The sequence below is a fragment of the Apium graveolens genome, chromosome 2 (genome assembly GCF_009905375.1).
Source record: "Apium graveolens cultivar Ventura chromosome 2, ASM990537v1, whole genome shotgun sequence".
Taxonomy (NCBI): domain Eukaryota; kingdom Viridiplantae; phylum Streptophyta; class Magnoliopsida; order Apiales; family Apiaceae; genus Apium; species Apium graveolens.
This window is the reverse complement of record NC_133648.1, coordinates 211,781,952-211,796,034: the sequence shown is the minus strand read 5'-3', so window position 1 is coordinate 211,796,034 and position 14,083 is coordinate 211,781,952. Positions and strand designations below refer to the sequence as shown.

The 14,083-nt window shown below is 35.1% G+C and overlaps 1 protein-coding gene across 1 annotated transcript; it reads left to right on the top strand.

The window, feature by feature from the left end:
- Positions 1 to 12,909: 12,909 nt before the first annotated feature.
- Positions 12,910 to 13,353, top strand: LOC141696664 (uncharacterized). Its single transcript, XM_074500781.1, has 2 exons — positions 12,910 to 13,092; positions 13,210 to 13,353. The coding sequence occupies exons 1-2, from the start codon at positions 12,910 to 12,912 to the stop codon at positions 13,351 to 13,353; spliced, it is 327 nt and encodes a 108-aa protein (XP_074356882.1).
- Positions 13,354 to 14,083: the final 730 nt, after the last annotated feature.

The following is a 14,083-nucleotide window of genomic DNA, read 5'->3' as shown; positions in this document are numbered from 1 at the left end:
AGTACAAAGCTGACAGGATGAGTTACGGCGCTCAACAGATTTATATCACGATCATCAGACAGATGCAAACCATTCTATGACGTACTCATAAAAAATAAAGGGTTTGAATGGGAAATAAGGCATGAAGCGGCCCTGAAAGAATTAAAAAAATACTTGTCTACAGATCCACTATTATCTAAACCTATCCCGGGTGAAACATTATATGTGTACTTGTCGGTAACAGATCATGCCGTCAGCGGTGTTCTTGTGCGAGAAGAAGATGGATCACAGTTTCCAGCTTACTACGTGAGTCAAAGTCTACTAGATGCAGAAATTAGATACACATCCTTGGAAAAATTGATATTAGCCCTGTCCACGACTTCAATGAAGCTGAGATACTATTTTGATACATACAAGATATGTGTCAGGATGAATTATCCATTGAAGAACGTGTTAAGCAAGCCAGAGCTGACAGGATAAATGGAAAAATGGTCAATATGTCTGAGCACGTATGATATTACTTAGGACTCCCGAACAGCCATCAAGTCTCAAGCATTAGCTGATTTTGTGGCCGACATCAGTCCTAACCTGTTATGTCAAGCAGATCAGGAACTTTAACACTTGATTTTTACTGTAAAGGTAGAACCCTGGCCAATATACACAGATGGTGCATCTAACATCAATGGGACAGGCCTAGGACTAATACTGAAGTCGCCACAAGGGGACACCTTTATATATTCTATATGTTGTGAATTTAAAGCAACAAACAATGAATCTGAATATGAGGCATTAATAATTAGGATGATGACAGCTCTGGACCTGAACATAGTACATTTAAAAGTCAGTTGTGACTCTTTACTTGTTGTGAATCACGTAAAGGGAACTTATGAGGCTAAGGATTGTAAGATGATGGCATACCTGGAAATTGTCAAGAAGCTACAAAGTAAGTTCGATTCTTTCGCTATACGACAAGTTCCAAGGGAACAAAACGTTCAGGCAGATGCCTTGGCAGGTGTTGGAGCAGTATCTCGACAAATGAACATCTCGAATATTCCCATTATTCACATTCTAAAACCAGCTATGGAGAGAAACGAAGAAAAACATCCTTTCATGGACATAGAGGAAGGAGAACGTCATGGTTGGACGACAAAGTACAAGTAGTTCCTCTCGAAAGATATCTCTTTTAACAACAAGACTGAGGCTACGACATTCAAGATGAAGGCATCCAGATTATGTTTGATTGATGGTGTACTTTTCAAAAAATCTGTTAGCGGTCTGTTATAGAGATGTTTAGAGAAAGTAGAATATGAACGAGTTTTACGTGATGTACATGAGGGAGACTTTGGTAATTACACGGTAGGAAGGAACTTGTCATATAAGATCCTTAGAATGGGGTACTACTGGCCTACAGTAAAACATGATGCTATCGAGTATGTTAAAAGGTGTGACGCCTGCCAAAGACATGCACCAATCATACATTAACTGTCGGAATTACTACATCCTTGCAACCCATCTTGGCCATTCATGAAATGGGGAATGGGCATAGTAGGGAAAATGCCCCCAGCTCCAGGATAAAAGGTGTTTATGTTGGCAATGACGGATTATTTTCAAAATGGATCGAAGCCGAGGCCTTCAGGAGAATTAAATCTAAAGAAGTAATCTCGTTCATCGAAAATAATATATTGTGCAAATTTGGTATTCCTTCTGAAATAATTTGTGACAACGGCTCGCAATTTATCTGCAACAAAACCAAAGATTTTTGTAGAAAATGGAACATTAACCTAGTGAAATCTACACCAAGGTACCCAGAAGCTAACGGGCAAGCCGAGTCTATCAACAAGATTACCATCAATAACTTGAAGAAGAGACTGACATCACACAAAGGGAAATGGGATGAACAACTCCCTTTAGTGTTGTGGTCGGAAAGGATAACACCTAAAACGTCAACCAGACAGACTCCCTTTAGCCTAGTCTATGGCACGGAAGTTGTCATACCAACTGAAATCATTTCACCAATAGCCAGGTACGGTTTGGAAACTATAGAGACGAACTATGATGAACGAGTACACGATCTAGGTGTAATTGACGAGCTACGCGACATGGCCAAAATCAGGATGACATCTTATTAACAAGCAGTAGCTAGAAGTTACAACAAGAATGTACGTCTTAGGATATTTGCAGTAGGCGATTTGGTGCTAAGAAAAGTATTCCAAAACACTATGGACACGACAGCTGGAAAGTTCGCTGACACTTGGGAAGGCCCATAATTGATTGATGACATTATTGGACGAGGGGCATACAAACTCTCGAATCTTGAAAGCATCCAAGTTCCAAGAAGTTTGAACGTGTTGCATCTTAAGAAATACCACATGTAATCACTTCACCATTCATTTAAAATCTAGTTTCCTATTTGGTAGTAAATAAGTCGTTAGGACAAGTACTTGGTATTATGGTTCATTGGATTATTTAGGATTTGGTTCGTTTCGTAGTTGATTGATGATTTCCTTTTATGTTCTACATTATGAATAAATACATGTGGTTCTTAGCTCATTTTTATTTTCTCATTTACTTACACTTGGTTTAATGATAAGGGTTTAATATCTCGGTATCCTTTACTTACTTTATAAGTTTGCCATATTTGAATGATAAGCATACACGATGAATTATACAACAGATGCGAGGCTTAGATTCTCATCTCTATTACTATAAGAGGGCTGATCACCTCATGACGTATCAAAGGTCAACCTTGATGTTACAAAAAAATATGTGTATAAACAAGGAAATTAAGGGGCTTAGTATCTCGAGATTTTCCAACAAGAACCTATAAATAAACTGACTTATTTCAAGAGGGTTAGGCCTCTTAATAAGACATGATGATGCATGCATTAATGAGTACGGATTACAAAATAAGTTCGACCAGGAAAAAGCAAAGTAAATTGGATAACAATATATCCAAATAACAAAGAAGGAGAAATGCAACATTATATAAAGATAAAACAAGGAACATTAAAATAATAATAATTGTTCATGACAAGTGACGAATAACTTAGCTCCCAACCATGATAGGTGAAATAGGAGTCAACAGCATAATCAAAGTCTCATAAGAAAATCCAATACGATAAGATTCATGGTTTCAAAACAAAAGAAAATAAAACAACTACTTGTCATCGACATCAAGATCCTTAGCAGATTTGTCACCACCTTCCTCATCATCTACACCATCTGGGGACATACCAGGAAAGGCGTCATCAGGGTAGGTGTCATTATAAATCTTCATGGTCTCCTCCACATCCCAGTTTTGCCACTCACCTTTACTGTATTCAAGCATCATTTCCACTCTGGTATGTACGACATGTTGTATCACCACTTTGGCGGCCTCATCCTTCAAATCATTCTCTAAGGACTGGACTTTTGTAGCAAATTCATTAAATTCTTATTGGATTTCATTAACCTTCTTCATATTTTCCGATGCACGATCAAGGGAAGTCTGCAACTTTTGAGAACAATCTTTATGCTCATCCTCGAGAGCCTTTAACTTCTTCACTTCATTCGCATATGCCTCATAGGCGATTATGGCATTCTGGAAGGCCTGCAAAGAAAGGAAAAAGGAGAAATAAAAATCACAGTAATATGATGAGCTTGATAACGTGTGTTAGGCACAAATCATGTGCTAAATAAATCACTCAAGTATACGCGTTTGCAAGTAATATATAATGATTTCTAGTTCGTTCCCACAGAGACTCTGATTAATTATATTTAATTAACACTTACTCATCAATGTCAAGGCAATAACAATTAAGATTGGTTAACTTATAATTACTATGAGAATTAAATACTTAAATTAACAATATTAAACACACATGAGATCCTGACTTCATTACTACTTCATTCAATAGTTATTGTTATTACCCTTAGCATGTAATGGAGATGATATTAATCGAACAACACGAAACTGATAAATGCCAACTTTCATTATACGAATACCATTCTACCAAGCATCCACAATTATGATAGAAGTTGAATAGGCATCAATTATGTTGAGACCCTATATGTCTACAGAATTTGACAACATAACGATTTAAGCGCAAGTTATTCATGATGATTACGCAGGGCAAGTAAAATGGTTAGAGTTACCCACTAATCATGCATACAATACACGAACCTATGCTAACATGGCAAGTTCTAAATCTCAAGATTTATTGTCGCTTCACAAGAGATTAACAGGCTATCTCACATGTTCACGAGGCACATAAGACGAATAAACACAACCTATGCTAGATATCATACAATCACCACATACCAAGGTATTAAACAATTTACTAAAGAAATCCATAGTAAATCCGCTAGGATCCTATGATCACGATTAGCCCATAATAGAACTCATCGTCACCATGGGTTCATATGAAAGCATGATAATAACACAATGATATAAACTAATAAAAGTACTTAATATATAATGAAGTACGTCACAAGAGTATTAAGGTTCAAAGTATAAAGAAAATTAGCATCCACAATTACAACGAATTAAAAGAATCACAAGATAAACGTATGATTCCTTTTCTTCATTGTTGCGTGCTAAAACGGTCTTTTCAATCTTCTTCCCTTCGCTCTCGATAAAGAAAACGTCTTCCCATAAGGTTTATATAATAACCCAAAAGAACCAGCGTCAATAGAAGCCCAATCGTACTCGAATTATAAAATCCAGATTCTAATTTTCCGCACACAGGCGGCCGCCTGCATCCTCCACGCGGGCGCCTGCTAGCAGGCGGTCTCCTGCTAGCAGGCGGTCTCCTGCTCCCATCAGGCGGGCGCCTGTAACCTTTCTGTAAAAATCCTCGGTTTGCTTCTGTTTTTGCTGATTTCTTCGCTCATCATCCCTAGACTGATCCGAAGCACTTCCTTAAGCTTATTTTGATGAAATCCACCTATCTAACAAGTTATACCCTGAAATGCAAAAATACTCAAAAACGCATCAAATACACAAAATACTCGAGTTCAAGACACCAATTCAAGCCGTTATGAGACGCTCTAAGTGGTATAAAATGCCACTTATCAACGTGACATTAAGAAAATACAATCCACTTACATGAAAGATGTGGCCTTTTGTATCATCCAGGATGCTTTCAATAGGCTTAGAACTTTGGCTTTCCATAGATTGAGACAATAACATGTCTCCCAACAGATGAGCAAATAAGGAAGGCTTCGCCCCCACACTATAATAGTGAGATACAAGGGGCATAAAATAATTCATATCTCCAAATGTGGATACGCTAGAGAGGGGTCAGTTCTAACTTTCTTAGAAGGAGGACTAACAACAGGGCTACAAATCACTGGGGCTTTCGTATTCTCAGTCTCAACCGATTTATCCTCACGTGCTCTCTTAAAAAGATATTTACTAGAGACAATCAACGGATTGAGCACGGGTGGCTTAAATTCTACAAGGAATAATGGGTCAATAATTGATAAAAGATCTACAAGAGCACTAAGAAGAATGAAAAGGCACAACAAGTGGGAAACCACACGATAAATACCTCTAGCATACTTGCGTCCAGAGGTCATCTCAATATCATTCAAGGGTTTGGGACTCTCTCTAGATTCGGATGAAATACTTTGTATGGACAAAGAAGGCTTAGGAGCAGGAGATATGAACTTACTTCTAGTTCGAGAGGAAACACTTTAGTCGCTGTAACTCTGGATGGAAGACTGACATCTCCCTTTGTCATGACTTTGTTCATGGAGGCAACAAACTCATCCACGTCGATCGTTGAAGCATTTACGATGGGTCTATTAAGACAATTCAGCCAAATCCTCTTGGCGACTGGTAAAGCCATAATCTTTCTAGTAATCTCCTTAGCAACATCATCATCCTCTTTTGCTTCGAATTCAACACCTAAGCAAAAAATGAGGACGGGTACAAAACGAGTTAATAATTATTCAAGCGTCAAGACATGTTGGGCCAACAAGTACAAACATCCTCAAAATAATGACATATAAAGCCACGATTGTAACGAATAACATATGAATAATGAATAAGGAAAAATGGCGAAAAAGTAAGATATAAAACCCGAACAAAGGTAAAACAATTTGGACGATTATCAAGAGACATTAAGAAAAATAAAAAAGAGGAGAGCTGAACGTATAAAGTTACCATCTACGTTCCATTTCTCCAGTAAGTAATCAACATCATCACCAAGGGTCGATTTCTCGGCATAAAAATATTCTCCCTTCCAACCACGATCATTCACCGTATCATTTTTTAAGATCAAGGGATTATGCTTATCCCTATTCACAAAACTAAATCGACAATTCACTACAAGAAAACGTCAATAGACATCAGTCATTGACTGTTGTAAAAGATGCAAAAAACCGATGTCTACGTGGGTGTAGTAAAAGGTCCCAGTTTTTCACATCGGTTTTGGACCGATGTGAAAACTAATATTATACATCATTTCTAGATAAATAACCGATGTATTAGATATACTAAGACATCGATTAGTAATCGATGTGAAAAATAAGAAACGATGTCAATTGTGCCTATACAACAAGGCTTTCATAAATTGAAAAGATGTATTAGACATAATAAGACATCAGTCATTAACTGATGTCTGTGGTTACTTATTTACCTATTATATATAATACATATATATACATATACATTAAAATATCAAAAACTAAAACAAGCAAAATGAATCACATCTAAATAACCACAACTTTCATTATTATTATCAAACTAATACAAAGTATTCCAATATACATCATTGACAAAATCAAAATTATAATTCTCAAATCTAAACCTTATCAAGTCAAATTAAAATGAAATTTTCCTGCTAGTATTCTATGTTGAAGCAGATCATATTCCACAGCCTGTTACCAGATCATATACAGACTATTCCACAACAATGCATTACAGCAGATCATATTTCACAGTAGTATATGCAAACAATTATATGTTAAAGCAGATCATTGTCAGCCTGTTACTAGAAATACCATCTATTTCATGCACAATTGACGACTCTGTTACTAAAAATATCAAATCAAAATATATATGGAAAGATCAGTGCAAACATCCAAACAAAATTACAACTCTGTTACATAGAGCAAATTCCATTAGGATTGTGCATAAAAAAAGAAAGATAATATGCCTTGAATTTATTAATGTTTCCTATCTTTACAATCAGTGTCATACGCTTTCCCAAGAGAATATACAAGAAAAGTTAAAAAATAATATATAACAGTTCAATTCATATTTTAAAAAGCTAAAGAGACAAACTTGGAGGATCAAGAATGATCACACTCTGGTATCGTGTTTCTACATTAAAGAAATACAGTGTCTCGAATTATTAGTACTTCCCACATAAAATGCATAATGCTTCAATATTGACATTACATTTAGACATACAAACTATATAAATGGTTTGTTAAGCATAGAAATAACAATTTCTTCACCACAAAAAATTATATCTTGAATACTGTCAACAATCTTCATCGTATCATGACCCCCACGAGATGTCCCAAGGACTGTTCCAAATACAATAGTTTGTATATTCATATGTTTATTATCTTTTATTTTTAATTGATTTGCAAGACTGAACAGCTTATATGAATGTGATTATACTTGGTCTCTGCGTGATTTACTCATTTAAGCCATAACTAGAATTGTCCAAAGCTCTCAACTTTGAGAGATGCCAAATACCCACCATATATTTTATATTGTATAATTAGTTAACCTGTGAATAATCATAGTTTAGGATGCGGATGGAACTATCCAGATAGAGTGAAAGAGTGTACTTGTATATTAAATGTAGAAATTTAAATTTAAATCACATAGATTATCTAACAATTTACTCAGGAACAACTAAAGAATTACCTGCACACCAATGCACACACAAAACATATGGGAACAAAGATAAACAATGGATATAAATTGAACATAAAGATAAAAACATAAATTCAATATATTTAAACAAAATACACAAAAATAGACATACATATAATATTAAAATTGAAGAATCATTTACTTTGTAGATGGCCCAAACTGAAATATCAACAAATCTGTTAAAAAGCTCAATTAAAAACTAATAATTTGAATTTTGAAAATAAACATAGAAGCCACGTACTAATTCAGCATATTTTAGCCCGGTAATTACACAATCGACCAAGCTTGACCTTTCTCTGCACCTAATTAACACCACTAAAACGATTTAATTAAAAGTGAAAACTAGGTTATGAGTAATTTAAGGCTAATTAGGGTTTGAATTAGGCGTTGAAAGATCCTGTTCGAATTAAAGGTTTAGAAAGTTAGGTTTTGATTTAGGGTTCTAGGTTGAGGGAGAGATGGGGGGACAGTGAGTGACGGTGGTGAGTGAGCTAGATATGTTAGATATATTTGATAATGTCATGTCTAATATGATTTATGTTTAGTTTTCAGATCTTACTTAAACAGGACAAATCAGCACTTATACTGAAGTCAGAACTTAAGTTATTAGTACTTAAGATTCAGGAGATATTTATCAGGAGATAATATCAGGACTTAAAGGAAACTTTCAGATAAGGAAGACGGCTGATTGAAAGGAAAGAAGATCAAGACAAACGTAAGAAGAGATATGCATGAAGAAGAAATTCTGTGAAGAATGGAATACTTGGAAGAAAAGATAACTGATTGATATATTTTAGGAAGCAGAATTATATTCCATATCAATTAGCGATTATCTTGTAACTGTGTAATATATAAACACATACATAGGGTTTACACTATAAGTGTTATCATTATCGAAAATATTATTCATTGTAACCCTAGCAGCTCTCGTGATATTTGTTCATCACTGAGAGAGGACAGTTCCATATTGTAACAGAGTTTATTGCATTGAATAAAGTCTGTTTTCTGTTACTTGTTTTATTTGAATTCGATTTGATTGTGCTATACACTGTATTCAACCCCTTCTACAGTGTGTGTGACCTAACAAGATATAAAGTGAGTAATAGAGGGGGATGAAATTTGGGAAGAGGGGGAAATGAAATAATTATACGGAGGAATGTTTTTAACTTAAAGGAGAAGAGATGTTCGTGTGTTTTTAAATTTTTTACAATGTAGTTTAGACATCAGTTTTGTTTGTAAATGATGTATTAAACCTCATTTAACATCATTTTCTAATTTACCGATGTTAAAGACCCCATTTAATATCATTTTCCAATTTACCGATGTTAAAGATAACTTTAACATCGGTTATTATTGATAGCGATGTTTATGAGGTGATGTCTATTGAGCATTTTCTTGTAGTGATTACTGAATTTCTTGATGGATTAAGAACACTTAACTACATCAGCATTAATTTTCAAGTTGTGTTTTTCTTCAATGACGTCAAGACAAGACAAGGTTCTCCAAGCGAAGGGTATCAATTGTGCGGGGGACACGTGCAAAGTATTAAGAACATCCTTAACGAGATCAGAGTAAGGAAGAGACAAACCGATGCAAAAAGGGTAGAAATAAAAGCATATCCAGCCCTCGCGGTACTAGTCAGCCAGTTCATCAGGGAAAGGGAGCACCATGTTTAATTTGTCCTTGAATAAAGCCATAGCTTCAGCAATCCTGTCGTCTTTCCAATTTTGCTTGCCATTATCTCGAGGATCAAGAATATTGGTGGGAACCCATTCGCTTTTTTCAATCGGTCCAGTCATTGATACAGAGTTTTTTGAAGAAATATGTTTAAGGGATATTTTAGGCATGGACATATGAAGAGAAGAGTACGAAAAGTGATTTACACAAAGTTGGGAAGATAAATTAGTTTTCCCTACTAACGAGGAACGTGAATCTAGAGGAAAGGAATGAGAAGAGACCGTGACTTACCAATTCAAGATTGCATTGCACTTCTATACGCTTCTGGAAGATTATATTAATAAAATTTATCTCATTAATTTAATGGGGCAAATGTTATGACCACAATTTTCATTAACGACTTGACATGACGAAAAGACATGGACGTGAAGGCAAAGTAAGGTGTCTTGACGACATGTAGCAGGATAGAAGATTGACGGATAAGGATGAGACTTAGTTAATTGACAAATGTTTAAGTGATAAGAATGGAAAGTAGTTCCTATTTGTAGGGATAGTGGATTTGAATAATACGTTAGTTAGTCAAGGGGTGAGAAGGAGATTTTTTAGGAGATTAGTTGAAAAACATGTATATAAATATAGATGAATCATGTACAAAGTGGCACAACCACAGATAACTAGAATAGCAGTTCTACATTGTATCTACATAGAAGATAGTGAAACATTTTTGGCTGGGATAATATCCCGCGGTTTTTTCTTCTCTTTAAAAGATTTCCGCGTCACCAACTCTCTTAGCATTACTATTTGATTTACTTTATATGTTTATTAATCAATTATAATCCATTTGAAATTAAACCCTATTAAAAAAACCCAAAACATTGTCAATCCTTTTGATAAAAAAAACCCAAAACATTGTCAATCCTTTGGATAACAAATTAAAAGGACAGACAGAGTATGTATTTCCAGAGGGGCCGCCCATACAACATGGATAAGAGACTCCGTTAAAAATGTAATGAATCACTGTTACTGTCCCTCTGGTCCAATTTACAATGTAGTGAGAATTATTATTTTCTAACTTTTTATTTTTTGAATTAAAATTTAATATATATATATAGTAATTTTAAAAAAATTATCTATATATTCAAAGTATACTGAGGTGTGTAAATCAAATGACCTGTGTAATATACGCGGTGATAATTAAAAAGTACTCCCTCCGTCCCATATTACGTTGCCTCTTTTGACTTTTTACAGTATTTATGGTAAGCGATTGACTACTAATTTACGTCTAATTTATAAGATCAAATATAGTCATGAGTGATCTTGTTGGATTCGTATTTATGAGTACTTTAATACAATGAAGTTTTTAAATTTAATACTAATACGAAATTAAAGATATTAACAATCAAAAGTGTGCATTGACAAACGTGTTCAACACAAATAGGAAACGCTTTTAGGGACGGAGGGAGTACTAAAAAGACGGGATGAAGTATTATACATGGTGGGAGAAGTCTTTATCTGCTTAATTAATGTTTCAAACCTACTTGCTGCTATGTTGCATAAGTATATGCATTGTAATTGACATGCAACTCCTCCTCATAATTATACACGTCTCATCATTGTACTTGCTGTGCTTCGACCAACTCCGTGTTTCATAAGTGCCCGTTTGGCTTAAAATAAGTAACTTATAACTTAAAATAAATAAATAACTTAAAAATGATAAGTAAATGAATACTTATAAGTTATATAATTATTTGAATAATTTTATTTGTAAGTCAGAATTTTTTTTAACTTAAATAAACTAAAATAATTAATTTTTAAATATAATTATCTCAATTCATAAATTTTAAATTAAATTAACATTTAAAACATATAATTTAAAATTAAAGTTAACAAAAAGAGAAAAAAATCAAAATAATTTGAGAAAAAGTACGTCGTTACCAACATTTCACTTATCAGCGTATAAGTTACAAATTCAACTTATAAGTTGGGTCGATAAACACTCGTCGATAAGTTGTTATAGGCTTATAAGCCAGAAGTAACTTATAAGTGAGGACACAAACAGGCCCTAACTCCTTTTTACTTTTAAGTGATTACTTTCAAGTGAAAGCTTATTGCAAAATTATCAAAAATAATAATTTTCTATCAATTTTTTATTATTTTTTGAATATCTTTTCAAAAATATATTTTACAACGGAAAATAATAAAATAAAATTATTTTAACTTTTCCCATTTTCTGAAAAAAAATATTTTTCTTTTTTTTTTGCAATTAAACCACTATTTCGTCCCGTTTAGTTGTCTACATTTGATTTGCGTACGGATATTAAGAAAAAGTGGAATGTGATAAGAAAAAGTAAGAGAAGTAGGTAAGGTGGTGGGACCAATATATGTTTAAGGTATAAAGTTAATGTAGTGGGAAAAGTAACGGTTGTAAGTGAGATTAGTTAATTTTATTTTATAAAACTTTTACTATTTTCGGTAAATTCTGAAATGTAAAGAATTGAATGAGACATCCCAAAAATAAAAGTGTATAGAAATAAATGAGACAGAGGTAATTCAATTTATTAAGCTGCACCGATAAGTATAATAATATTTTTAAAGCTGCATTTGTAATTTTAAGTTGCAACTATGATCGTAAATCAACAAATATTTACTTTTTGTAAATATTTTTTAGAAAGTCAATATTTTGTAATTATTTTAGGCAAACTATTCTTGCAAAATAATATTAAAAAATGATATTTTTCACCGAAAAGCTTTTACATTTAGGTTTTTTTTAACATCCGTTTTTTGACCAATTTTATCTTAGCATCATCACAATGCATATGAGTTAGAGGCCAATTTGAGAGTAAAATTCTATAGAGTTTGTGACTCAATTATCTAAATATTTAATATATATATATATATATATGTGTGTGTGTGTGTGTGATATGGATAGAAAATACATCCTCCAGACATATTAAATGTCACATTAAATACATATCTGAAGTGCTTGAGACCTCTGAAGTAGATGAGGCGCTTAATGAAGCCCGTGAACGGATTTGTAGACAACACTTGGGGGGCAGGGCCTTCGCTCACATGATAACTTGATTGGGATTCTACTGGCCAACTATCCTAGCTAATGTAAATGATTATGTGAAGAAATGTGATAAGTGTTAGAGGCATGCTCTAATAGTACGACAGCCCCCGGAGAGGCTTACATCTATCAGCACACTCATCCCTTTTGAAATGTAGGGAATTGATATACTTGGACCATTTCATATAGCCTCAGGATAAAGGAAGTTCATTGTGGTAGCCATAGACTACTTCACAAAGTGGATTGAGGCTAAAGCACTAGCCAAGATAACCACCAAGCAAATTGTCCAATTTTTTTGGGATAATGTGATATGCCGATTGGGATTCCACGCATCCTTGTCACAAATAATGGGCGAAAATTTGATAATTCAAAATTTAGGGAGTATTGCAATGATAACAGCATAGAGCTTCACTTCATCTCGGTTGCACACCCACAAGCAAACGGGCAGGAGGAAGTTGCTAATAGAATCATCCTTGATGGACTTAAGAAAATGGTTAAATGCTCCAGGAACACTTAGGCAGATGAATTGCTTCCTATACTATGGGCATATCATACTACCTGAAAAGTGACAATTGAAGCTACCCTATTCATTCTGGCTTACGGATCCGAGGCCGTGGTGCCTCTCGAGATCACCCATGGATCAATTAGGATAAAAGCTTATGAACGAGAGACCAGTGAAGAAGGGATGAGGCTCGCTCTCGATCTCATTGACAAAGTCAGAGATGAGGCCAATGCCCGCAATGCGGAGCTTTAATGAAGAGCCTCCCTCTATATAATAAAAGGGTTAAAGAAAGGTTCTTTCAGCTAGGAGACTTAGTTTTAATGAAGATTGAGGCATCGGGAGTCGGGGAGAGTGGAAAGCTAACCCGTAACTAGAAAGAGCCTTATAAGGTTAGAAAGATATTAGGACGAGGATCCTACAAGTTGGAGACCCTGAACGGTGATGAAGTGCCCCGCACTTGGCACGCTTCAAACCTGAAGGTTTATTATGTTTTGAAAGTTTGTGATATATTCCTAGTACTTAATATTAAGTTTATGAATAAGGTCGACGAAACCATTTAAAGTTATATAGCCACATGCGGTAACCAAAGCCATGCAATGCCATAATAATCACTCTTCTGAGGAGCTCTCCTCCTCTCCATTCCCCTCTTCCTCATCCGAATCTACCTCGGAGGAGGAGTTGCTACTCCCTGCAACCGGCTCTCTGATTCTCCCATAAAAGGCTGCTTTGGAGCTTACCCGAAGGGGCATTGCCCTTGTAACCGAAACCCATGCGGATGGAACTGGATTGAGATCGTATGCGGGGAGTCTCGGGCACAGATCCGGAGGCCTGCCCGGATAAGTCCATAACTGGTAACTCACAGGGACAAGGAAGGAAACTCGGGTCGCCCGTATCGGGATACATGCCATGAACATCTTTGACTCCCCTCTTTCAACCTAAATCCAGGTTAACAAGGCGCATCTCATCGTCGTGCTCATCCATC